Raw genomic sequence first — 27,954 nt, 5'->3', positions numbered from 1 at the left:
GCAAATCGGTTGATGAGCTCATTCTTACCTGGGTTGATTTCATTTTTCTTCCAGTGGGAAAACTGCCACATCTTTCTTTGAAAGTTAACTAATGAAGTCTGAAACAAAAATAAAAATACCTGGAAAAACTCAGCAGGTCTGGCATCATCTGTGGAGAGGAACACAGTTATATTTCACCTCTTTTCTATTTTTACTTAGTTCTGTTGAAGAGTCATACGGACTCGAAACGTTAACTGTGTTCCTCTCTGCAGATGCTGCCATACCTGCTGAGTTTTTTCAGGTATTTTTATTTTTGTTTTGGATTTTCAGCATCCGCAGTTTTTTGCTTTTATCTTAATCAAGTCTGAACATGCTAAAATTTCAGCATTTTAGCAAATTTCACTTTCTGTTTTTTGGGAGGGAAGCCAGGATTAGCACGTTGTTGGGGAAAAAATTGTTGGTTTCAGTTTGTTTCATGATTTTCCACATGAGTATCACCCCTGTTTCATTTTATGGGGTAGATTTGCTGTAAAATACTGCACAGAATAAACATCCAACAATTGAAAAATCCATTTCCCACACCAGTCTCTGAATGAAAATCCATTTCCCACACCAGTCTCTGAATGAAGATGCTAACTTTGCCAAAGTACAGGCAGTTTTGTGCTGTGGACATGTGCCCAGGAACCAGTTTAAGATTTCCTAAGCATATTTCACACTGGAGCCTTGCAATTAGAAGGCGGGGGATACTTTCATCTGATGTAAGCTCAATTGGCAAAGATGAAAGAAAGCACTCTAACCTATGACAGAAACAGGAAATGGAGCTCAACATTAATTATTATTTTGTAAAGGCTCAATTCATCCCTTCACAACCGACACCCCTGGCCCCTCCCACCCACCCTGATAGCCTGAAAACATATCAAAACATTTGTTTTTTCTCTTGGGGCATGGAGGGTGAAGAATAAGAAGGTTTATATGCAGTAGGAAATGCTGTTATTACCTAGAGTTCTGGTACATCTGGGGCAATCCAAAGCCCCTTATGCTGAATTCTGAAAGACATAAAGTAAAAAAAGTACTATTGTTACTGGAATAATCAGGATTTTTTTTGTTAGTATACAGCAGAGGTAACATGCAAGTAAGTAAATGAATGCAAAAATAGATGAAAATCTGATGCTAACAGAATCTTAATATTCTCTCTCTCTCTCTCTCTCACACACACACACACACACGACAACTTAATCCTTATATACATGGCTGTTTCACTTTGCCCTCCAACTAATGCAACCTAACAGCTGTTATCCCTCAAGCTTTCCTTATCAACAATGCAAAGGACATATGCTTCTCTAAGTGAGCTTGTCAAGGAGGGCACTCTCATACTTTAGGATACACAAATGTTGTAATTCCTTAAACTCATTTCACTTACCATCTTTATAGCAAGTACAGGGAGGATTCCTTTAATAAGTTTGAACCAAAATGAAAGGCCAGTGGCTAACCCACTATGCCCACACATTCTCCCAACTGAGAACACTGATATTCCATTAACTAGCTCTTGATTATTTTACAAGTTTTCTGTAGAAAAATTGGATGGATGTAGGAGTGGCAATACATTAGACCTACATGGAAAAGGAATTAAAAAGATACATAAGTTTGAAAAGGTAAGCATTCACCAATCCATTATTATACTTTTCTTCTCATAAAAATCTTTTATTAAGTCATGAAATAAGTATAAATACTTTCTGGATAATTTTCAGTTTAATGCTTCTGCTTTTTGAAGATCTTCATTCCTCATGGATCAATCCTTTTCCAAGACAAGTCTTTAAAGGCCCATAGTTTAAGCACTAGATAAAATTTGCTTTGTTGAACATTGAATTATTTTTCTCCATTTGTGATAATCAACACAGTAGGGGCTAAATGGATCGATCTTTCATAGAGCTGGCAGAGGCATGATGGGTTGAATGGCCTATGCTGCATGACTCTCTATCAATCATGTTAGGTGATAGGGTGGAGTGGGGGTTGGGGGTGGGGCGGCAGGAGGGCCTGTGGCAGAGGAGGACAGGGCAAAGAGATAAAAGATTTCCTTACTTCAGACCTGTTAAACCTGCCCATGAAAACAATGGGAGCTTCATTCTCTCAGTTTTCATCCAAGTTTGGAAGTAAATAATTTCCTCTCCATTTAGAATCTTTTGACCATACCTCCTTTGACCATGAGGAGCTGGATGTGCTAAAGTGCAATGAAATGGAAATGGAAAAATTGATCTCTTTTGTTTTCTAATTCTTAGTGAGAAAACACACATTAAAGCTAGCCACTAGAATTTGTTAGTGATATTGTTACTGTGCAACCCACTCCATCGTGGCATGCTGCAAAATTTTGCACCACTGTTAGAACTATGCAAGTCAGTTGGATTGTGTACCACAAAAGCCCAATTTAGCATAATTGAGCAATGTGCTGCAGTAATAACGTTTGGTTTATCAAATTTAGACATAAGAGGGCATGCTGCTGTGCTCCTCAGCTTATCACATTTTACTTTGTGTAGGAATAATTGTGGATAAAGAAACTCCAGAATTATCTTGATTTTAATGCTGTTCTGTCTCAAATTTGGTAAATTTGAGAAAATACTTCTTACCATGATTTCCTCCCCTCCAGCTGCTGCTTTGCTAGAATTAACCAAAAGCTTGGAGAGGTTTAGGAAGGTAATTCCAGAGCTTAGGTCCTAGACAACTGAAGATGCAGCCACCAAATAGTGGAGCAATTGAAATCGGGGTGCACAAGAGGCCAGAATTGGAGGAGTGCAGATATCTCAGAGGGCTGTGGGACTGGAGGAGATTACAGAGTTAGGGAGGGGCAAAGCCATGGAGGGATTTGAAAACAAGGATGAGAATTTTATGTGACTGGGAGCCGATGTAAGTCAGTGAGCACAGGCGTGATAACTGAATGGGACTTGGTGTGAGTTAAGACATGGCATCAGAATTTTGGATGAGCTCAAGTTCATGAAGGATAAAATGTGGGAAACAAGCCAGGATTGCATTGCAATCATCAAGCCTAGAGGTAAACAAGGCATGAATGAGGGTTTCAGCAGCCGATAAGCTCAAAAGGAGGTGAAGTTGGGTGATGTTACAAAGGTGAAAATAGGCGATTTTAGTGATGGTGCGAATATTTGGTCGGAAGCTCATCTCTGTGTAAAAAGGGCGTGAACAGACTGGCTTAGTCTCAGAATGTTGTCAAGGAGAGGGATGGAGTCAGTACTTAGAGAAACCGCATTTGGAGTAGAGACTGAAAAAAATGACTTCAGTCTTCCTGATATTGTTCTGAGGCAGGCAACTGTAAGCACTTTAAGCTATTGACACCCTTTATGCAGAAGTACGCCTATAATGTTATGACATCCCTGCTTATTTTAGCAAACATAATGGGGACTTGAAACAGGTTGTCATAAATCAATTATTTATCTGCTCAAGTTGCAAAATTTAATATCCAATTTTCTCAAATCTGGTTCAGATAAAGTAATGTACCTTTATTTCCTGTTATGCAAAGATGGAGTATATTCAGAAATCCTGCAATTTATTTTATTATAGTTGCCTGGAATAAAGATTTTGGACTTGTCCTGTAATTCCATAGAAGAAATTGAGAATTTGGACAATAATTATGAAATTACAGAGCTTAAACTATATGGTAATAATATCAGGAAAATCAAGAATCTAGAGAGGTAGGTGATGGGAAGACTATTTCATTGCAAGATAAATATTACTATTGTTTGGAATTTGTAATTGAGTTAGTTGCAGTTCTTTACTTAAACATTCAACCTGTGCTGCTGTGATGAATGGTCTTTCAGGAATTTAAATGAAGTTTGAAGCCAAACTATGCTGTAATGATGTTCATTACAAAACCAAATGTATTTGATTCATACAAATTCATATACAATTACTTATAATTGGAGCCAATGGCTATAAGTAGCATTACAGTAAAACGATTGCTGGTATGGTAAATTACCTGACAAATGCACACAACATATTTTGTTTGTGTCAGTATCTGGCAAGTAATGATTGGAAACAGCGAGCATGTTTTTAAATCAGGGATGTCCAAATTTTTGATTAAAAGACTGTGCTTTTTTACAATGGGTTAGATGTCCAATGTAGTAGGATTTCTGGTCACCTCAGTGATACCTCTCTGACTTTGGCCAAATCTTTAGTCCTAAGGTCAATTGATTGCAAGAGGCAGGAGATTTGCATCAGGCTGGGAGGAGAGACTTGTTGTAGTATGTCTTCAGGGGTGGGGCCTGCCTCAGTCAGAGGTAGAACGCAGTTCCCTAGTTGTCTGAAAAAATAATGATTTTTCACTTTGTTGAAACCCTTGTAATGCTGCTGCGGCTTGAACATGACTACAGTCTGAGTGCACTAGCCCAAGCCCATTCGTCTCCTGAGGTTTCCTCTGCCAGCCTTCAAACATTGACCAATAGAATAATTGACCTATGTTGAACTGGGGAGGGAGGAATTGGATGTGATGTGTGTATGTGTGTGTGAACATATGTACTCGCACAGCGGAATATTCCCTGATTTTTAATTTAATTTCCATTCACCCTCCCATATATGGGCAGGTGTATTCCAAACTGGCATTTCTGCAGATCAGAAAATTGGGGGTGTTTGGCGAGGGAACCATTGATGTGTTGGAGCCCATCTGTGAGCAAGTCTCTGCCTGTGTCCACCTCAGATATACCTGAGATATGGAGCTGTGTGTGGGCAAAAAACCTAACCCTGAGTTCTAGTCCTGGAGAGCAAGAAAATAAAAATTTTTATATTATTACTTTGTTTTACCACTCCTTTTCTGATTACCTGGCTGAGTCACTGTTTAGTTATGTCATTCCCCATTTGAAATGCACAGCAGCCTTCAGACAAGCGTACAAGCCAAGAAAACAGCAAGCAGCCACAAACTCTGTTCTGCAGTGCAACAGGCATCCACCTAATGCAGAGTACTTCTGTATTATTGTGGAGTACTAACTTATACTGAACCCTTTGAGTCTTTTTTTTTGTGTTTCAGAGAATCAGTACTGTATATCACATTGTTTTATTGTTTACGTCTTTTATAAGTTTAGTGAATGGATCAGTTGGATATTTTTGTCCACCATTATTGGTTAACTCAATTAAACATTCGCGTAGAGAATAATATTCAAAAAACATATGTTCAATTTGATGCCTGCTAAGCTGTCAAAAGATAGAAAGGGAAATTCTGCATTCCTAATGGGGAAACTGTGCTTGAAAGGAGCGAGGATTGTAGAGAGAGCTATATCGTTATGGCCATAATTCTCCATCCCAGTCTCCCTGTGTGGGCAGCTTCCTGCTAGATTGTAGCATTATCCCTATACTGTAATAACATTTTTAATTATATATTTTTTTAAAGATTGCTCAAAACATTTAGTTATGTTGTTTACATGAGTAAAATTTTATTATATCAGAAATATTTGCTCTGTATTCTGTGTATACAACTGAACTCAATCTGGATGCTTTTTAAAAAAAAGTCAGATGATTTTTGTGTCACCCCCCCACTCCAACTCTCCTGAAGGCACTGTTGTACAATATCAACCCTCTAAGTTATTGTTATTCATATATGAACTTAAACAATGTCTGCAGGCTATTTAATGGTGCAGCTGAACCTGATCTGGTGCTCACCTCAAGCCCAGTGGCAGTTAGTTAAGGCTCAGCTAAACACCATTGAATACACTTTTCAGCAATTGCCACAGGATAGGGTTCAGGGGCACGCAAGTTAATGATTTTAACTTTTAAAAAATATTTCCTTAGTCCAGGTTAGTGATATCAGTTGCATATCCCTACTACCATTGCAACTGCAGTCAACTAAATCAGTGCACAGGGAAATAAACTTGGATGGTTTTTGCTTGTGTTGAGTACAATGCCAGTTGGTGCCTTGACATAGTAGATCACAATGAGCTGTCAATTAAACACTGTTGTCATCTCCTGTGGATAATATTGTAGGGTTCCATAATTTTCATGTACTAAATTGCACACAGTTAAGCATTCTAACAATATGAAAGCACATACATGTGGGGCAATCTACAGTGTAATTTATGGTACACAAGCATATATACTTAATAAAGGCTCCCGAGCAATTGCTCTACTCGGAACTCGGTCATGGCAGGAGACTCACAGGAGGACAGTGGAAACACTTTAGGGATGTCCTCAAAACATTCCTTAAGAGGACACACATTCCTGCTGACCCATGGGAAGACCTGCTTGTGACCGAAGGCTCATCCAAGAAGGCACCAAACACACAGAGACTTCATTGGGAATATGCAGAGGCGAAGTCGAGGCATTGGAGGGAGAGTACAAACCTCCAAACAATACATCTACCCACCCCTTCAAGCACCACCTGCCCCACATGTGGCGGCGTCTGCAAATTGCGCATTGGACTTATCAGCCATCTCGGAACTCATTGAACCGGAAGGGAAGCAAGTCATCCTCGATCTCGAGGGACTGGATACCCTACCTCAAAATTTTAACATCATTTTTGCTTTCAAGTGTACTCAATCCTTCCGATTACAACTTGACATCAAAAACTCTAATTTGGAATGAATTTGATATCAAATTTGATAGTGCTCTCAAACCTATATCCAGCGTGCTCAAAGCTATCAAATGCGCCCAGCAATCTACTTTGAGAAATACAAGGAAATTAATTACTTAAATAATATCTGAATTTATTTAGTTTTTAATTTTGTCCAAAAAAATCATTCCGCTATACAGCACATGCTTGAGAGCACCAGCCTCTAATATCAGGGTCTAAACTCCATCCTCTCTCCCCCTCCAGTATCAACTCTCTCCCTCCATCCTCCAAACTCTTCCCCCCCTCCCTCCATCCTCCAAACTCTTCCCCCTCCCCCTCCCTCCAGTCTCCAAACTCCCCCACCTCCCTCCAGCCTCCAAACTCTTCCCCCCACCAGTCTCTGGGCTTCGGGACTTGCCACCCTCTCTTAACACCTCCCACCCCCCTCCCTGCCTTCCCACGCAGCCCCCACCCTGAATTCCCCAATACTTACCTCGTTGCCAAGGTCCTTGCTGCTCCCGCGCCAACTTCAAATCTGCACCAGGGCTGGCTGGAAAACGTCACTTCCTGTTTCCAGCTGGCCCTGTGAACAGAGGTTGGTGGGTGGGGGTTGGGGGGGGGGGGGAGCGGAGCGGGGTGGAGAGAGTGGTGGAAGGAGGGGAGGGGGCAGGGGAAAGAGGGTAGGGGGCAGGGGAAGGGAGGGGAGGGGGCAGGGGGATGGGGAAGGAGGAGATGGGGAAGCAGGGGAGGGAGCAGGGGAAGAAGTGGAGGGGGCAGGGGAAGGTGAGGGAGCAGGGAAAAGAGGGGAGAGGGCAGGGGAAAGGAGGGAGGGGAGAAAGGGAGGGGAATAAGAGGGGGTTGGGGAGGGAAATAAGTGGTAAGTTGGAGGGATGGGGTGAAAGGAAGGAGAGAGAGAGAGGTTGCACGGTGTATGGGGTGTCTGGTGTTGGATGGGTGTGACGCTACACACTGCATAATCAGCTGGGACTTAGGAAAATTTTGGCTGTATATATAGTCACATTTTGTTGTGATCACTGCAAGACAGCAATTGATGACTATGATGTCAGTTGATAACTATCATCTTCCCTAGCAAATTTGAAAACGGAAAGGGCTTGATTGGAAAAATAATACATTATCCCAGGTCTTTCAGTTAGTCAAGACGCTATTGTGAATGCCCATGAGTGTGCTGTGCCGTATGTTCCAGGTACCTGTACTCTTTAGAAATTTAATGGACAAAAGCCTTCCTGTCAGTTTCTTTCTTCAAATCAGTCTCTCTGCTACAACAAAAGTGAAAGATCTGCAGCATGTGAGGTGTAAACTGGAGTGTGCAAGTAGGTTGGTTATTATTAGTCAAAAACCTAGAGGAGGGACGATATCCCATAATGCAGCACCCCACCAAAGAAGTAGGAGAAAAGATTAGGTGAAACAAGAAGCACCGAGTCTGGCTGCAAGGTGGCTACAGTCCCACGTCAATGTGGTTGACTCTTAGTTGACCTCTGAAGTGGCGTAGCAAGCCACTCAGTTGTATCAAACCAGTACTTGTGGTTCTAGAAAAAGCCCCCTTTTGTCCACCATTTTCTAACCAGGGGGAAGGTAATAAGTGCTAACCTTGCCAGAAATGTCCTTACCCCAAGAATGAACTGAAAAAAAAATCTGAAAATACAATAAAGTGATGCTAAGCTTTAATTTTAAAACATTGAAGATCGTAGGAGGAAAGGACGAGGAGGAGACGAGGTGTTCCAGTCTTGAAAGCTTTAATTCTTGGGAAAGAATGCAATGAGACTTGATTTCAACAATATAGGGATGCAGAGATGAAGAAGAATATGTCGATTAGTGTACTTGGATACTGGAGTGAATAAAACATCCCATTGCTATGATCTATTCCCCATTTAAGTAGCTAACTTCTGGCAAATTACATTGCAGAATGGTATACTGTACATGCATTGAACCTTTTATGTAATAACACCTTTTACTACTGTACTGGATGAATGTAGATCAGAAGTTAGCCTAGGACTGTGTGGCAATATGAAATTCATAATTTTGTGATTTACCATGGATATCTGATTTAAGCAGATCAACTTAAATTGTGAACTATTTTTCATTACCTCATTTTATTTATAGGTTGCAAGAGCTCCAAATTCTTCAGTTGCAGTTTAATCGCATCACAAGTCTAAGTAAGTGAGACTTGCCACAGATTTTCAGAGTTAGAAGAGAGGTGCAAAAAGTGGAGAATTGACACACATTTTAAATTAAAATTACATTTTCAGCTACAGCCCTACAAGTGACCATGCACCTAAAAAAACCCCTTAATTTGTAGTACCTCCTTGAAGGTCCACAAATGGGCGCAAGCAGCAGAACTCAAAATGGTGATGAATTTGATTGAGACATGGTCAGTTTTGTGGATGGGGCCAGCTTCCAGCACGTGATATTTTAAACTAATGCAAAAGATGGCAGAAACCTGATTTGCCCTGAATTTGCCTTGATCTTTTGCAGTAGTTTGTCCAATTTCTGATGAATTGGTTTAAAAAAAAATCAGTGCAACCTAGTGGAAACTCCAAGGCACTATTTCAATTGAATACACAACAGAGATCCATGATATATTCAATTTATTCCAAGAGAGAGAAAGATTTGTATAGATTCAGGGTACCATGCGTGTATCTAGTGTATCACTTCACACATACTTATGGATTATATAACCACAGCACGCCCATAAATGAAATAGATGAAATCTTACTGTGTCTGTGACATGGAGTATTTTAATGTTAACTCTACTGCTTTTTAAAGTATATCTCTTTCACCCAATCTTTAGCCGAGAAAATGGGAGCACAGTGCTTTTTCTGAATAGGCTCAGGGGTGATGTACAACAATAGTTTTGTTTATTTGTCTTTCTGTTGGTGGAGCAGACAGCAGCAGCAACAATAACAGCAACAACACACCACACTGGTCTGCATTTAGGCATGTTTCTTTGAGGGTAAAAATGACACAGGGGTCACCCCCAGGGCTTGCTCAAATTGCTTTTTGGGAAATTATGTGCTCTCAGCTACTGATTTCCCATACATTTAAAGGAAATGGATGAAAGAATCAATAAAGGGAATATGGGCTGAATTTCATGTACTGCTTGCTAAAAGTCCCGAACTGACCAACTTTAAACAAGGTCACCCCGCAGCCCATAGCGCACTCCGGGCGGCCTTAATAAGATGAGGGAGGAAGTCCTGCCCTCGAGAGTTGTTGTTGCTGTCCAGTCTGATTGGCCAGAGTTGATCCATCTAAATCACATGGCTATTTGTGTCTACCAGAAACTCTCTTCACTGCAGTGCCCGTTGATTACAGAAGGTGTAACAGTGCTGCTGATTAACCCATATGCATCACTTTTTATTTTCAATAATAGTACAATAATACAATAATGATACAGGGATCCAGACCTATCGAATACTTTCCTATAAATTCTTGTGAAGAGAGAATACAAAAGTCCTGCTCTGCATTTAGCTGCTTCATGGAGCTTTGTGTCTATCCAATCCAGGGAATTAATGTTTGCTTCCCTCCTCTCCTGAAGGTGCATATCCAAGTGACCATTATTTATGCGTGAGCCCAAGAAGCAAGTGTCTGCAAGCTGCATCTGTCACAGCTGAGCACATTCTTGTCCTCATGCAACATGCACATCATTGCAATGGACATTGGATAACAATAAGGATTAAAAATTCTAGCTGATTTTTATTTTCATTTCTCCCTCTCTCTAGGTCTGAGATGTTGATGCCATCTATAATGCCCCAAGGTATCAACCAAAGCTCAGCGCTAGCACTCTTGACTCTGAGTCAGAAGGTTGTGGGCTCAAGCTGCTTTCCGGAGACTTGAGCGCATAATCCAGGCTGAAACTCTAGTACATCATTGAGGGAGTATGGCACTTTAAGAGGTACCATCTTTTAGAAGAGACATTAAGTCAAAGTTAAAGCCCAATATGTCTTCTTAGATGGACATAAAAGATCCTGTGGCACCTTTTCCAAATAACAGAAGAGGAATTCTCCTCAATGTCCTGACCTATATTAAAACAAGTTATCTAGTCGACATTCCATTGCTAAAGCACTTTGGGATGTTCTGAAGTCCTCAAAGGCATTATATAAATGCAAGTCTTTCGTATAACTGAGAAACTAAGATCAACTGACTCACTGTAAACTGGGGTTCAAAACGTGCAACCTTCCTGATGTGTCTGGCTCAGCACCATACCCAGGCCACAAATGTACTTGTTGAGTTATTGAGGAAGTCCTGAGCATTTTTATGGATGCAGAAGTACCAATTAAAAGAAGTTGCAATTGAGGTAGTAGATGCATTGGTGTTCATTTTCTAAAATTCCCTACATTCTGGAAAGGTTCCATCTGACTAGAAAGTAGCAAATATAACCCATCTAGTCAAGAAGGGAGGGAGACAGAATACAGGGAAACTATAGGGCAGTTAGCTTGACGTCTGTCGTGGGGAAGGTGTTAGTGTCAATCATTAAAGAGGTTATAGCTGGGCACCTAGAAAAACCCAAGTTATCGGGAAGAGTCAGCATGGTTTTGTGAAAAGGAAATCATGTTTAACCAATTTATTAGAGTTCTTTGAAAGAGTAATATGTGCTGTGGATAAAGGGGAGCCTGTAGACATACTGTACTTGGATTTCCAAAAGACATTTGATAAGGTGCCACATCAAAGGCTGTTGTGGAAAATAAAAGCTCATGGTGCAGGGGATAGAGGATTGGCTGGCTGGCTGGCAGAAAACAGAATATGCAGAAATGGATCTTTGATTGGCAGGATCTGACTGGTGGAGTCCCTCAGAGGTCTGTGCTGGGGCCTCAACTTTTTACAATTTACTCAATGACTTAGACGAGAGGAGCGAAGGCATGCAAGCTAAATTTGCAGATGACACAAAGACAGGTAGGAAATTATGTTATGAAGAAGACAGAAGGAGTTTGCAGACAGATATAGATAAGTTGACTGAGTGGGCAAAAATTTGTTAGATGGAGTATAATGTTGGAAAATGTGAAGTCGTTCACTTTGGCAGGAAGAATAAAAAGCAGAGTATTACTTAAACAGAGAATGACTGCAGAATCCCAAGGTGCAGAGGGATCTAGGTGTTCTCGTGCATGAGTCACGAAAGGTTAGTATGCAGGAACAACATGTAATCAAGAAGGCTAATGGAATGCTATCCTTTATTATGAGAGAAATTGAACATAAAAGTAAGGATGTTATATTTCAGTTATACAGGGCATTGTTGAGACTGCATCTCGAATACTGTGTGCAGTTTTGGTCTCCTTATTTAAGGAAGGATCTAAATGTGTCGGAAGCTGTTCAGATGAGGTTTACTGGATTGATACCTGGAACGAGGGGGTTTTCTAATGAGGATAGGTTGGACAGGCTGGGCTTGTTCCCATTAGAGTTTGGAAGAGTGAGGGGTGACTTGATTGAAGTATATAAGATCCTGAATGGTCTTGACAAGGTGAACGTGAAAGGATGTTTCCTCTTGTGGGTGAGTCCAGAACTAGGGGGCACTGTTTTAAAATTAAGGGTCACTCTTATAGGACAGAGATGAGGAGAATTTTTTTCTGAGGGTTATGTGACTTTGGAACTCTGCCTCAGGAAGCGGCGGAGGTGGGGTCATTGAATATTTTTAAAGCGGAGGTAGATAGATTCTTGTTAGGCAAGGGAATCAGTTGTTACTGGGGGTAGATGGGAATGTAGAACTCGAAACACAAATGGATCAGCCATGATCTTATTGAATGGCAGAACAGGCTTGAGGGGCTGAATGGACCAATTCTGCTCTTATTTCATACAATCATATGTTCATAGTCACATTAAATCCATGGTTGACTGCGGCACTGGACCAGTTCTAAAATGTTAGTTGTTAACCTTTCTCTATCATGTTTAGGGAAAGGTCTGCTCAGACTCCGGAAGTTACAGCGATTGAGGCTGGACAGTAATCAGCTGATCTGTGTGGAATCACGAGAGTTTTCAGGACTATCCCAACTGACGTTTCTGGATATCAGTCATAATCAGTTATCTGACATCACTGTAAGGAGAACTGCAACGGTTACAGGGATTTGGGAAAATGGTGCAATTCCCCTGTTGTGAATTGCTTTTGATAAGTAGCTCAGTATATGAACTGCTCTTTAGATAACTAACTGGAGTTTACAAGAGAGTTACAAGCTGCATAATTGTTTTCAAGTACTTTTTAAACAAATGCTCAGAATTTAAGAAAATTATCCTTGATTTGTAGAAAACAAGATCACAATCAGTATGTATAATTTACCATTCCTTGCCTCACTTCAACTCATTAGATGACTTTTAGGCTCCGCTGGGGCTGGGATTAGAGGCGGGTAGGACTGAAAATAGCACTGCCAGCCAGCGTGGCTGTTGCTGGTCTCCATCCTAACCCTGGACCATTTTTGCCGAGGAGGAACAGGGATTGGGGATGCAGCCACCCGCCCACATGTCATATGTTTGTTAATGGTTACTTAAAGCCAATTAAAAGAGACTGACTGGGATTTCCCAGTCGGCCTCTAGGTCCCTGCAGCTGGCGGGGGACCAGCTTAGCTATTTGGGGGCAGTTGGAAAGAGGATGCCTCCATTTTGAAGTGTCCTGCTGGAAAGCCTCTGACTGACCCTCCAGCCATCTTTAATTGGACAACGAGCCCACCCTCTGGTCATTAGTCAGTCATCGTGAGGAAAATTACAATGAGTGACTGTTTCCCACACAATATAGGTTTCTCATTTAAGTCTGATGGCGGGGTTCAGAAGCCTGCAGGGAAAATCTTGTCTATTCTTCCTTCCCAAATATCCCACCAGTCTTCCCTTTTCTTCTATAATCTACAGGTTTTATAATCATAGGCTTAGTTTTATATAACCATAATTTCTTCTCAACCTCGGCAGTGTTTGATAAAGAAGGCTTAAGATTGTGACAAGTTCACAAATTTCCTCTTATTAATTTGCTCAAACCCTGTTCTTTGAAAAGAATGAAGTTTTTGCTTCAACTCAAAATGTGGAAGGATTGGTGGAATCTTTCTGAAATTATTATGATCCTGTTTTGAAATGCATATGTCCAATTGTGGGAAGTGAGAGGAATAGACAGTATAATAAAGAAAAGACATAATAGCAACTATATTATTTGGTTATGGGGCTGGAGTAGTTTCATTAACTCCCCAAGACTGTTAGCTGAAAACAACCTAACTTCATTGTAGCATATCACAGAATTGTTACAGCGCAGAAGGAAGCCATTCACCCTATCATAACTGCACCAGCTGTCTGAGCGTTTTAGTTAGTGCTATTCTCCTGCCTTCTCTCTGTAACCCTGCACAGTCTTCCTTTTCAGATAACTGTTTTAATTTATTTTTGAATGTCTCGGTTGAACCTGCCTTCACCACACTCTCTCAGGCATGCATTCCAGACCCTAACCACTCGCTATGTGAAAAAGTTTTCACTCATATCACTTTTTTGCTTCTTTTGCTAATTACTTTAAATCTGTGCCTCTCGTTCTCGATCCTTTCACAAATGGGAACAGTTTCTCCCTATTTACGCTGGCCAGACCCCTCGTGATTTTGAATACTTCTATCGAATTTCCTTTCAATCTTCTCTTCTCCAGGGAAATTAGCCCCAACTTCTTCGATCTATCTTCATAACTGAAGTTCCTCATCCCTGGAACAATCTTCGTAAAACTCTTGTGCACTCTCTCCAATGTCCTCATATCCTTCCTAAAGTGCAGCGCTTGGAACTGGACGCAATGCTCCAATTGAGGCCGAACTAGTCTCTTATACAAATTCAACATTATCTCTTGCTCTTGTACTCTATGCCTCTGTTACTAAAGCCTAGGATGTTACTGAAAAAAGGGACAAAGGCATTTTGTCTTGCACTCCTCATCAGGACAGATTGTAAGATTGCCAGTAGTAAAGGGGTTATGCTGCATGAGAAGAGAATGCTGATTGGTTGACAAGTGGACTCTAATTGTTAGAAGCAATGTCATGGAGAATGCAACAGGGAACAGTTAACTGCCAAGCTTCTGTTCAAATTCAAATCTGGCAGGTCAACTCTAATTGGTCAAGGCATTGCCATGGGGAATGAACCAGGGAATGGCTGTCCCCCAAGATTTTGTTTAATTGAAAAAGGCACAATGCATGGACATGCTCCTTCTGTCCGTAAGGGACAGGGCCCTGTGTGTGAATATAAATGGCTTCTAGCATGTGTAAATGAGCCACGCTCTGAGCCCGACTGATAATCTTAAATTGGTTTTCAGTGTTAGCACAATTCTTAGCACAATCAGGATTGTTTGGCAAGTGTTGTCCAATTGCGAAAATCACATCTAATATTGGACACCATGCTTTGCATTTTGCAAGCCTGGATTGGTTGGGTACAGTCAGTACTTGGCTTGTTGTGAACAGCCGAAGGTCCATGCTGTTTGATATGATCCACCAGTTGTTGGGATGTATGGCCTACGTACCTGGCATCACACCAGCAATTAAATTCATATACTGCATTATTCATTTGTGCGATAGGCAAAATGTCTTTTTGGCTTAATGGCAGCATCTGTTAGTGGAGAATACCACTCATGTTGCTACTGCATGGTAACACCATAAAACAGCTAGTTTCACTTGTTGCTATTATTTTTGAGACACCTTACCCTTCCAGGTAATCTGAGGTAGACTGGGTACTTTTCAGGATTGAAAGTGGCGGCCTTAGGCTCATTCATGAGTTTGAGCGATATACAGCGAGCAATGACCTGATCAAGGTAGTCATTATTCTGCAGGATGACTGATGCAGCTTCTTTCAGCATCAAGCTTGCATGGTGAGCAAATGGCTCAGGACCTAGTTATAAGGTTGCTGATAAGGCTAAACTTATAGCGTGTGGAACTGTAGGAATCTCAACATGGCCCACTTACACATGCTAGAAGCCACATATGTTCGCCCACTGGGCCCTGTCCTTTGCAGACAGAAGGAGCATGTCCATGTATCGCACCTTTTTTAACTAAACAAAAGCTTGGGGGACAGCCATTCCCTGGCTCATTTCCATGGAAGCGCTTTGACCAAACCTGCCTGGTTTGAATTTGAACAAAAGCTTGGCGGTTAACTGTTTCCTGCTGAATTTTCCATGGCAATGCTTCTACCAATCTAGATCATTAATACATATCAGGAAAGCAAGGGTCCCAACACTGACTCCTGGGGAACTCCACTCCAAACCTTCCTTCAGTCTGAAAAACATCCAGTAAGCATTACTCTCTGTGTCCTGTCACTCAGCCAATTTTGTATCCATGTTGCAACTGTCCCTTTTGTTCCATTAGCTCTAACCTTGCTCACAAGTCTGTTGTGTGGCACTGTATCACATGTCTTTTGGAAGTCCATGTGCATCACATCAACAGCATCACTATCATCAACCCTCTCTGTTACCTCTTCAAACAGCTCCAGGAAGTTCGTTAAACACGATTTTCCTTTAAGAAATCCTGGCTCTGCTTAATTAACCTGCATTTGTCCACGTAACTATTAATTTTGTCCTGAATTATTGTTTCTAGAAGTTTCCCCACAAACAAAGTTAAACATATTTACAGTTATGAGAACACTCCCTTACACGAGCTTCTTTCCATGCTGCTTTATTCTAGGCATTCAGATCACATGAGTATGTGTAACTTTGTTCTATGGCATCACAGCTATTACAGTTAACCCTTTATGGGACTTAATCTAACATACTCCATTATACTACATTTCCCCCCCAGTTCTCTGTTCAGACTTCAGCGTTCTCTGACGTTCCTGGAAACTCAATGCTTCAGTCTTCTAGTCATTCTGAACATTTCAGTGTTTTGAAGTCTCAGAAAATGTAGCCTCTTTTTGCTCTCTTAGGTAAATGTTGTTTTTCTTTCTCTCTCCATGTTCTCTTCTCTCTTTTCTCTCCTTCCTCCATTATTTTGAGATTCCCACCTTACGCTGATGAGCGTTGTGGTGCCTTCACTAGTCTACCGTACCTCGTTCTCCTTTTGTTCATAGGGAATATGGCATTTGCATTCTGCTGTTCGTCCTCTGGACGCTGTTGAACAGAATTCAAATTAGCAGATGGTTCTTTTGATTCCTGACTGTGAATTGTATATGTGATACATCTGGATATCATTTCTTCCAATGACTTCAAGAGACCTGACCACCAAACTGAATACCGTGCTCTGGCTCTGCACTTGATAATACCTAAATGAGCTTGATGTGGCGTTGTGAGATTTCACATCTCAATGCTTTTGGGATTACTGTTCTATCAACGTATACCAATAAATTATTGTTCAATGTCAGATGTGCTCTCTGCTTGAAATACGGGCTCAAGATAGGACTATGTGGTATATATGCTGGCCATCCTGCAATGCAAAATTCTTTGATCTTCGTACAATCCTCATTTGATTTTTCAGCCTCTTTGATTTCACTCATTCTTTGTGCAGTTGCTGGTAATGTGTGGTCTGTCATTATAGCAAACTCCTTGGCTTCTTCCACAATATCGCATTTTTCTGGATTCTGTTTCAACGTGTGATAATGCATCTGCTGTGCCCTGTTGTTTCTCTTGAGCATATACTGTATGAGTGTCAAACCTCATCAATCTTAATTTAAATCTTTGAACTCTTGATGGCATCGCTGCAAGCTCTTTCGAATTCAGTAGTGTGACTAAAGGTTTATGGTCTTTTTCTATCATAATGTGAAGACCTAAGGCACAGTTCAGCAAATTTCTTGCATGCCCATGTGATTCCTAATGCTTCCTTTTCGATTACTGTATATCTGTTCTCTGTATCTGTTAATGATCGTGATGTGTAATAGATTGGTCTGCATTTTCCATCTATTTGTACCCGAAAATGTACTTGCCCAATCCTGTAGAGGATGTATCCACTACAATAATTGTAGGTAACCCCAAATCGTAATGTGCTAAAATCTTTGGTGACGTCAACCTATCCTTGATATTTTTGAAGGAATTCTGATGTGCTTCTTCCCAACACCATTCATTATTTTGGTGTAACAACTGGCATAGTGACTTGTTAAGCTCTGTTAAGTATTTTAGAAATTTTGCCACTTGATTCACCATTCCCGTGAACCTTTGTTCCTTGGAGCCGGAAATTATTTTCTGACTTTGGTCTTCAGTCGATCAACCTTAATTCCTCATACACTCACTATGTGACCAAGAAACTTGATTGCTGTCTGTGAAAACTCACGCTTACTGTTGAGTGTCAATCCTGCCTCTTGTAGTTTTCTCAGCATTGGTCTCACTCTCATGTCATGCTCAGCTTGAGCGGAGCTATGTATCAACACGTCATCCATGTGGCAAACAACTCCGTGAAAGCCATCTAAAAGATTTGCCATTGTTCTTTGAAAGATCTCTGGTGCTGCTGTTATCCCAAAGGGTAATGTGTTAAAACAAAATCTTCCAAATGGTGTTATGAATGTCATGAGAAGCTTGGACTTCTATTCTAGTGGTATTTGCCAGAATCTGGTCTTCCCTAATTTTGCTAAACTCTCATCTACTGATACCATTGGATGGGCTTCCCTTTTCACAGCTTTATTGAGCTGTATGAGATCAACACATATTCATATGGAACCTGTTGGCTCTTCTATGGGTGAAATGACTACTTGTCTTACCACTGAGTCGATCTCTTTTTATTTCATCTTTGGAAGTAATGGGTGTGGAACCTTTCTGGGTGTATATAAGCATATTGTTTTCCATTCTGGGCTTAGTGTTATATGATATGCTGTTCTCAGCTTTCCCATCCTGTAAACATATTTGGGAGTTCTGCTCTGAAGTCTCCTGATTGACCTTCACCATTCTTTATTTCTTCTATTCTGCCGATTAGATTCAATTCCATAAATGCCCTTCTGCTTAAAAGTGAACAACTCTGATCTTGAATTATGTACAGTACTTCATTGCTTTCTCTCTCTGCTGTAAAAAAGCTGTTGATTCTCCCAAAACTTTCTGTTCTGTTCCTCCTGGTCCATTTGGCTTTTTATAGGATGGTTGAAGAACTCTGAGGCACTGAACCATGGTTAAACAAGAAAGTTTAAGAACTGAAACTGCTGCTCCAGTATCTGGTTTAAAGTGTGTCCCATGGCCTCCTACCAGATTCTTGGCATTCCAATAGTTTCCACTTCTTCAATCTCCCCTAAGAAGAGTATCTCAATGTCTTGTAAATCTCCAACCTCACGGACTCTGTTTCCTTTTAAAATTTTTTTTTATTCTGAGCGTTCTTCCTGTTTTTTCTACTGCAACATACTGCCTGAAAATGCCCCATCTTTTTGCACCAATGGCATTACATGCCTTTAGTGGGGCAATTCTCGCACCCGTGCCTTTCTCTGCTGCAACAGCTGGTCTGGACTGTTGCCATGAATTGCTTTTCATACTGTACGTCTCTCCTCCTCACTATTTTCAATTTTATTATGTCTGATAAATTCAGCTGTATCTGTTATTTTGAGATTTGGGTTGTCTCTCTCTCTTTCCTCTGACTACTGATTAGTTTTGCCTCCTTATCTAGGCTTGTCTACTTAATTGATTCGCCTTTGCCAGTGTCAAGTCATCTCGGGATTGCAAATGATCTGATAATGCATCATCCACTACTCCAACAACTATTCTATTGTGAATTAGCATCTCTTTCAGATGACCACACTCTCAGTCTTCTGCTAATCGGTAAAAATCATTAATGAATGCATTGATGCTTTTGCTGTGCCTCTGGGTATGTTTATTGAACTTTGTGTGTTCCAAAATGGTTTTCTTGTGGAGATTGAAGTATGTCTCCAGTGCATCAATAGCCACAGCATATGTGGCTTTACCCTCATCGATCCCCAGGGTAACTAGGATGTCCTAGTCGTCCATATAGTTGCCAGTTGTGTACAAAAGTGTACTGACCTGCTCACAGTCTGGCTTCGCTGATGCGGTGTGAAATCAAGTGAATCTCCTGTACCACTTTGGCCACACTTCAGCCTGATTTAGGCCTGTGACTGTCACAAAGCGCGCTGGCAGCGGTAGAGATTTTTCTATTGCTATCCTTTTACTGCTTGCTGCCATATTACTTTGTTGGGTTGGAGTAGTCACAATAACTCTCGAAGACTGTTAGCTGCAATTACTTTAACTTTATTGTACCATATTTACAGTTATGAGAACAATCCTTTACACTAGCTTCTTTCCATGCTGTTTTCTCCTAAACTCTCAGATCACATGAGTATGTGTCACTTACTCCTGTGACGTCACAGGCTATTACAGTTCACCCTTTATGGGACCTAGTCTAACATTCTCCATTATACAACAGAAACAAGAGAGAAATACATATGGATAGAAGGGAAAGGTAGCATAAGAAGCATATATAGTGAGAATTTACCTTTCTCATTACTCCCTATTTGAGTTCTTCCAATTTGGTTTCTGCTCTTCCCATGTCACCAAACCAAGCCTGGTCATGTCATCGATGGTATTCTGCATAACTGAAACTCAATGTCTCTCCTTGACCCTAATATCCTTTGATACTATTGACCACTTAGGCACCACTCTCTACGTGGTCAACTTACAAGGTACTGCTCTCTCGTGAGTGCACTCCTATCTGCCCCAGTCCTGTCATTACAGCTACAGAAATGTTTCCTCGCTTGGCGTTTGTACAATTACACCCAGCATGTCCCAGGGAAACTCTTGATCATCTTCTATTTGTTATTTACATTCAACCTGTTGGCAACATCTTCTGAAGGCACAGAGTTAGTTTTCATAAGTACACTGATGAACCTCATTCTGCCTCACTACATTGACTATCATTGACTCCATGGCTGTTACTACATTTTCCAATTGCCTATACTGGATGAATTCTCCAATCCTTCATACAATTCTGGTAAAGCTGAAGCCATAGTATTTTTGTCCACCAGCAGCAACTGCATGGCTCTGGCCTGGACTCCTCCATTAACATCTGGGGCTAAGTCCAGTGGTGTGCAGATTTTGCATCCTACTTGATCTTGAGCTAAGCTTTCAACCCCACACCTGATCAGTCACCAAGATTTAATGTTTTTACTAGATTGCACTAGTCGACCTCCAGAAAAACCCTACTTTACCCCGTTATCTATGTTTGTTTTTTCTACCCCCTCGCCAATTGAAATCCTAGTCCACATCTTCACCTTTTTCAGTACCTTTTTTCACTTGCCTGCCGATCACACCCACAGAGCTCTCTGGCCCTAATCCACACCTGCAGATTCATTGCTGTCTACCTTGCTGAGGTCCCTGAAATGGAAGAATATTTTGTTGTTTCGTATTGACATTATCACCTTGTTAACTTTCTTCAGATAAACCTAAAGGGAATAATCGTAGGTGGGAAGGTGTAATAGGAAAGGATTTAAAGTTAATGGAACTATTTGCATGTGAGGATGAGAACCATTTCTTGGACTGTTAGAAATTTCTGGTTTGATTTGGATCAAGCCAGGACGTGAACAAGAGTTAGTCTGTAACTTAATTAACATAAACAGCCATGCTGTAGATGCAGAGATTCACTGAGGTGTAGTAACTGCATTATGTTTTTATTCAGGCCGTGAATGTGTTGCCCTGCCTCGAGGAGCTGCTTGCATCCCATAACAAGTTGTATGGGGTTATTGATCTCAGCAAATGTAGTAAGGTCAGTATCAGATGCACAAATACAAAAAACTTTGCTGAATATTTGCTGCATCTTTAGCAGTTACACAAATAGCATTATTTCACCACATTTCTATTTCTCTTTAGTTCTGATGAAGAGTCATATGGACTCGAAACATTAACTCTGTCTTCCTCTCCACAGATGCTGTCAGACCTGCTGAGTTTTTCCAGCAATTTTCATTTTTGTTTGACACAAATAGCATTGATGTTTTCTTCATTTCCTGCGGATTTGTAGAATTGGACTGAGAATTTTGAGGACAGCATCTATCTCGTTGCCTGTGAATTTTTTTTAATCCTCATTGGTGAACTGGTTTGTGAGCACTCTCCTCCAATAATGGATTTTCTAGGGTTGTAGAAGTGGTTTTATTGCTACTTAAATTATGAAGATTCTGTGAATTCATCTGTGATAAGGAACGAATGTATGCATTGCAATTGTTTTATACAATCCTTTCTGGCGCAAAAACACAACAGGAAAAGTGGCCCAATCATGGCTATCAAAAGAAACTCAGGATTGTATTAGATCCAAAAAAAGAGTAATTTAAAGTTGCTAGAAAAAGTAACAAGTCTGAGAATTGGAAGCAGTTTAGAATTCAGCAAAGGAGGACTAAGAGATTGAATAAGAGAGGAAAAATAGAGTATGAGAGTAAACTTGCAAGGAACATAAAAGCAGACTATAAGTATGTAAAAAGAAAAAAGATTAGTGAATTCAAATGTGGGTCCCTTAGAGCCTGAAATGGGAGAGTTTATAATAGAGAACAAGAAAATGGCAGAGCAATTAAACAACTACTTTAGTTCTGTCTTCATGGAGGAAGACACAAATAGCTTCCCAGAAATACTAGGATCTAATGAGAAGGAGGAATTGAAGGAAATTAGTATAACTAAAACAATAGTGCTGGAGAAATTAATGGGACTGAAAACCAGTAAATCCCAGGGCCCGATAATCCACATCTCAGGAAGTGGCCATGGAAATAGTGGATGTGTTGGTTGTCATCTTCCTAAATTCTGTAGATTCTGGAACAGTCCTGGCAGATTGGAGGGTGGCAAATGTAACCCCACTGTTTAACAAAGGAAAGAGGGAGAAAACAGCAAAGACCGGTTAGCCTAACCTCAGTGGTAGGGAAAATGCTACAGTCTGTTATAAAGTATGTGATAACAGGGCACTTAGTAAATATCAACGGGATTAGACAAAGTCAGCATCCATCTATGAAAGGGAAATCATGTTTGACAAACCAACTGGAGTTTTTTGAGGATGTAACTAATAGAATAGATAAGTGAGGACCAGCGGATGTGGTGTAATTTGATTTTCAGAAAGCTTTTGATAAAGTCCCACATAAGAGGTTAATGTGTAAAATTAAAGCACATGGGATTGGGGATAATATATTGGCATGGATTGAGAATAGATTAGCAGACAGAAACAGAGAGTAGGAATGAATGGGTCTTTTTTGGAGTAGCAGGCGGTGACTTTTGGTGTACTGGAGGGATCTGTGCTGGGGCCCCAACTATTCACAATATATATCAATGATTTGGATTAGGGAACCAAATGTGATATTTCCACGTTTGCTGATGACACGAAATTTGGTGGGAATGTGAGCGATAAGGAGGGTGTTAAGGGGCTTCAAGGCAATTTAGATATGTTGAATGTTTGTGTAAATATATGGCAGATGCAATATAACGTGGATAAGTGTGAAGATATCTACTTCGGTAGGAAAAGCAGAATGGCAGAGTATTACTTAAATGGTGATGGACTGGGAAATGTTGATGTACAAAGGGGCCTGGGTGTCCTTGCACATCAATCACTGAAAGCAAGCATGCAGGTGCAGGAACCAGTTAAGAAGGCAAATGGTATGTTGGTCTTCATTGCAAGAGAACATGAGTACAGGGGCAAGGATGTCTTACTGCAGCTGTACGGGGCCTTGGTGGGACCACACCTGGAGTATTGTGTGCAGTTTTAGCCTCCTTACCTAAGAAAGGATATACTTGCCATAGAGGGAGTGCAGCAAAGGTTCACCAGACTGATTCCTGGGATGGCGGGATTGGCGTAAAAGGAGAGATTGGGCCGACTAAGCCTGTATTCACTGGCGTTTAGAAGAATGGGAGGGGATCTCATTGAAACATATAAAATTCTGACAGGAATGGACAGACTGGATGCAGGGATGATATTTCTTTTGGCTGGGGTGTCTAGAACATGGGGTCACAATCTCAGGATACGGGGTAGACCATTTAGGACTGAAATGAGGAGAAACGTCTTCACTCAGAGGGTGGTGAACCTGTGGAATTTTCTACCACAGAAGGCTGCGGAGGCCAAGTCACTGAATATATTTAAGAAGGAAATAGATAGATTTATGGACTCTAAAGGTGTCAAGGGGACGGGGAGAGTGCGGGAGTACGGCGTTGAGATAGAGGATCAGCCATGATCATATTGAATGGTGGAGCAGGCTCAAAGAGCCAAATAATCTACTCCTACTTCTATTTTCTATGTCTCTATATGTACAAAACCCAACAGTATCCCAGGCAAGGACCTCTGTGTCCTTATTGATTTGTTACCTTGATCAGCAGTCTGTAATTTTTGTCCAGCCCGGTTCATCAATATGATTTGGAGCCAAAGAGCTTGGCAAACCTTTGAACTCAGAGTCCATCACTTTTTGGACCCTGAAGGAGACCTGTGAGAAGTTTCATGACTGTCTGAAGAGAACCAGGGTAGTGCAAGGAATTTCTGTGTTATGCAAAGGATTATGAGGGACCTATTTGGCTATTAAAGGTACAGTTATGACTGTAAGCAATGTGAATGAAAAATAGTAAGTGGTATATACTTGAAATACATAAACGTGCTGTTGAATAAATGAGTAATTTAAAAAAAAATCTTAATTGGTCTTCACAGTTCGGTAGACACTATAATTTGTGAATTAAATATTGAGAGATTTGAGTACTTAAATGTGCTACTGAACAAGTAGCCACTCCAAACATAATGGTTGAATTTTTTTGTTTCTGTGTAAATTTCATCTTCTCACTTAATAAATAGTCACACATATAAGTTAATGATTATTTGGTCATATGTCAAATTAGCCTGGTTCCTGTTTTGCTCTGGTTGCTCTGTTAACAAGCCAAACTAGCCTTGACCAACATAGCAAGAAACTCAACATGAAGGTGTAAGGAAAAATCAATCAAATAGAGAAAAAGTGTAATCAGGCCATAATTTTTTTATATTCTATCATGGGATGTGAGTGTCACTGGCAAGACCAGCATTTGTAGCCCAACCATTTCAGAAGGCATTTAAGAGTCAACCACATTGCTGTGGGTCTGAAGTCACATGTAGGCCAGACCAGACCAGGTAAGGATGGCAGATTTTCTTCCCTAAAGGGTATTAGTGAACCAAATGGGTTTTTACGACAACCAATTATAGTTTCACGACATCATTATTGATAGTAGCTTAGTTTTCAATTCCATTTTTTTTATTAATCAATTGAATTAATTAATTAAATTCAAATTCCACCAGTTGCCATGGTGGGATTTGAAACTGTGTCCCCAAGGTAATAGCCTGGGTACCTGAATTACCAGCCCAGTGATATGACCGTTACACCACCATCTCCCTGTAAAAAGAGAAAAAGTGAATTAGTACAGTTTACTGAAAGAGAGACTCTTGAGGTTGTAGGTGTTGATGAAGTTTGGCATACTGACAGATGACCTAATATGTACAATATTAAATGTATATACTATACTTTAAATACACTATATATTACGTGTACTTATTAAATTACATCTATGTCCCTGCATTCTATGCACAAATGTTTCACATGTCGTGTTCTAGAAAAATAGCCAAATTGATTAGCATGCTTAGATACAAATAAGGTGCCATCTATTCTCTAACAATATGGCAAACTAGTGCTCTGCAGCAGGACACTGAATAACATAATTCACTACACAACAACGCATCGAGGCCAAGTAGGGACACATAGATAAATAGCTCATGGAGATTAATGATGTGGATAAAGCAGTTTTAAAGGAGATACATATTGCAAGTGCAAGTTGAGTGGCTAATACATCATGGCTGGAGATCACAACTGCTATTTGCCTCTTGAGATACATCTGGGAAAACTAATTAGTGGGCATGCTTTTCAAAGAAAGCTGTTGTAGCACCTGGAACATGTTGAGCACGCACTTGACTGCACACCCATGACTTTGCAAGATATGGAAGAACAGTTGGCTGCATTACAGATTGCTATTAGGCGAGAAGCAACACCAGTGATCAATCTCATTAATGCATGTCATAAATACATTAGATGCATCCTCGGCTTCATTAAATGCTTTGAGGTCCAGGATTCAAGAAACAGACAAAGGCCAATATATATTCTGTGAGGCAAACTTTGTGTGCACTCATTAGGCAAACCTTTGAGGGAGTCTCAGAATATTGCGCACTAAGAGATCTTCAGACTTCCTCAGGAAATTTCTCTAAATGCTACATATAGAGTAACATGGGAACAGCCGAGAGCTATTGCACTCATGACAGCACAAGTAGAAGTGAGCAATAGATCAAAAAGTATTGGTTCCCAGCAACTATAATACAGGACTCTTGTAGGCTCTGGCTAATACACCACAGTTACTTACATGTGCAAGTAGTTGCACAACCAGCTCAGCCATTGAGTTAAGGTAAGATTTTAGCATGGTGCATATGAGGAAACATGATGTCAAAGTAGACACAGGGAACAATCCCTGTGTTTGAATGGATGGGCCCAAGGTGCACTTGATAGGCCTCATTTAAATGACATTAACAAGCAACAGACACCTGCTGGGTGTCCCCAGGAAGCTCCCTGGCAAGTTACTTCCACCACTGGGGTGCTGTGTCTTTGGCAGTAAGTGCTTGTAAGTAAGTAAGTGATTGGGAGAGAGAGGTCGATTCGGGGGGCTGGGAGGGATGGTGATGGGCTGCCATTGATGTTTTCTTTTAACATTTGATTTAATCAAGGCTGGTGGGTGGCCTCACCGTCAAAGAGGACAGTTTCTTTAAAACAGAGTGCCTCCAGAATCCAGCAATCCTCTTGATTTATAAATGTATCAGAATGAAGGAATTCCTTAATAGATAGTTATTTTGTCCCTGTAAGTTGTCCATTTACAAATAATCAGAACATTTACAAATCAGAAACCGAATGGACCAGCCATACAAACATTGTGGCTGCAAAAGCAGGTCGGAAACTGGGAATTCTGCAGTGAGTAACTCACCCCCTGACTCCCCAAAGCCTGTCCACCATCTACAAGGCACAAGTCAGGAGTGTAATGAAATACTCTCCACTTGCCTGGATGAGTGCAGCTAAAACAACACTCAAGAAGCTTGATGCTATCCAGGACAAATCAGCCTTCTTGACTGGCACTGCATCCACCACCTTCAACATTCACTCCCTCCACCACCAATGCAGAGGCAGCAGTGTGCATCATCTACTGATGCACTGCAGTAACTCACCGAACCTCCTTCGACAGCATCTTCCAAACGTTCTACCACCCCGAGGGACGAGGGCAGCAGATGCATGGGAACACTGCCACCTGCAAGTTCCCCTCCAAGTCACACACCATCCTGACTTGGAACTATATCGCCATTCCTTCACTGTCACTGGGTCAAAATCCTGGAACTCCCTTTCTAACAGCACCATGGGTGTACCGTACACCACGTGGACTGCAGCAGTTCAAGAAGGCGGCTCACCACCACCTTCTCAAGGGCAATTATGGATGGGTCATAAATGCTGGCCTGGCCTGGCCAGCAATGCCCACACCCCGTGACTGAATGAATAAATAAACTAGAGCAGTAATTTTTAGACTGCAGAGTGGGCCTAGCTTTTGATGTATTCCACCTTCTTGATTGGTAATGGCGGTGGAAATCCTACTTAAGTTGCCATCCACATAGGATAAAGGGCACAGAATTGGGACAATCAGCCCAACAAGTCTATGTGGGTAATTATGCTCCACACCAGCCTCCTCCCATCTTTCCTCGTCTAAATCTATTTATTTCCTTCTCCCTCATTTTCTTGGCTAGCTTCCCCATAAATGCATCTATACTATGTGCTTCAAACATCCTCTGTGATAATGAGTTCCACACTCTCACCATTTTTTGGAAAATAAGTTTCTTTTGGACTTCTTGACTATCGTTTGGTTATGCTTTTTTCCTACAAGTGGAAACATTTTTCATGGCTGGCATTTTCTGGTCCCTTTAGCGGCGGGTATCATCATGCATGGGAAAATTTGGAGAGTGGCCACAAGTCAATTGACTTTTGGTTGCTCTCCAAATTTTCCTGTCCCGCCCGCAACAATGCCCACCGCCGGCGGGGCTGGAAAATCCTTCCCTCGTATCTACTCTATTAAAATCTTTCAGCATTTTTAATTCCACTATTAGGTCAGCCCCTTAGCTTTCTTTTTTTCAAAAGAAAAGAGACCCAGTCTGTTCATCCTTTCCTGATATGTATACCCACTCGTCTTTGATATCATTCTTCTAAATCTTCTCTGGACCCTCTCCAGTGCCTGTATATCCTTTTTATAAGATGGTGACCAGAACTGCACTCAATACGCTAAGTCTGGTCTAACCAAGGGTCAATACAGGTTTAGCATAACTCCCCTACTTTTCAATTCTACCCCTCTAGAAATAAAGCGTAGTGCTTGGTTTGTGGTATTGCTGCTAAATTGGGTGTTTGTTGGCCCTGTGCTACGCATCCTGTGGTGTACCCTATCTAATCACAAGGAGTGCAGCACATTCATAGATTTTCTGATATGACTATTAGGTCAAAAAGCCCAGAGTGTAACATCATTCAGCAGTTACCTGGCCCCCACTGAC

General features: G+C 41.0%; 1 protein-coding gene and 1 long non-coding RNA gene across 3 annotated transcripts in view; both read left to right on the top strand.

Annotated features, from left to right (window-relative positions):
- LOC144699658 (uncharacterized) overlaps positions 1 to 27,954 on the top strand; it is a 167,455-nt gene that overhangs the window by 58,579 nt on the left and 80,922 nt on the right. The window lies entirely within an intron of this gene.
- The window catches only part of LOC144699657 (uncharacterized), a 96,778-nt gene that overhangs the window by 23,424 nt on the left and 45,400 nt on the right, over positions 1 to 27,954 (top strand). For both annotated transcript variants that reach the window (XM_078570776.1, XM_078570774.1), the window contains exons 3-7: positions 1,542 to 1,631; positions 3,547 to 3,677; positions 8,642 to 8,694; positions 12,420 to 12,562; positions 21,040 to 21,126. In XM_078570776.1, the coding sequence (XP_078426902.1) occupies positions 1,542 to 1,631; positions 3,547 to 3,677; positions 8,642 to 8,694; positions 12,420 to 12,562; positions 21,040 to 21,126 (504 nt within the window). The remainder of the gene's footprint in view (positions 1 to 1,541; positions 1,632 to 3,546; positions 3,678 to 8,641; positions 8,695 to 12,419; positions 12,563 to 21,039; positions 21,127 to 27,954) is intronic.

The sequence above is a fragment of the Cetorhinus maximus genome, chromosome 24 (assembly GCF_964194155.1).
Source record: "Cetorhinus maximus chromosome 24, sCetMax3.hap1.1, whole genome shotgun sequence".
Classification (NCBI taxonomy): Eukaryota; Metazoa; Chordata; class Chondrichthyes; order Lamniformes; family Cetorhinidae; genus Cetorhinus; species Cetorhinus maximus.
Note: the sequence above shows the minus strand (reverse complement) of the source record. Positions and strands in the feature narration are given on the sequence as shown.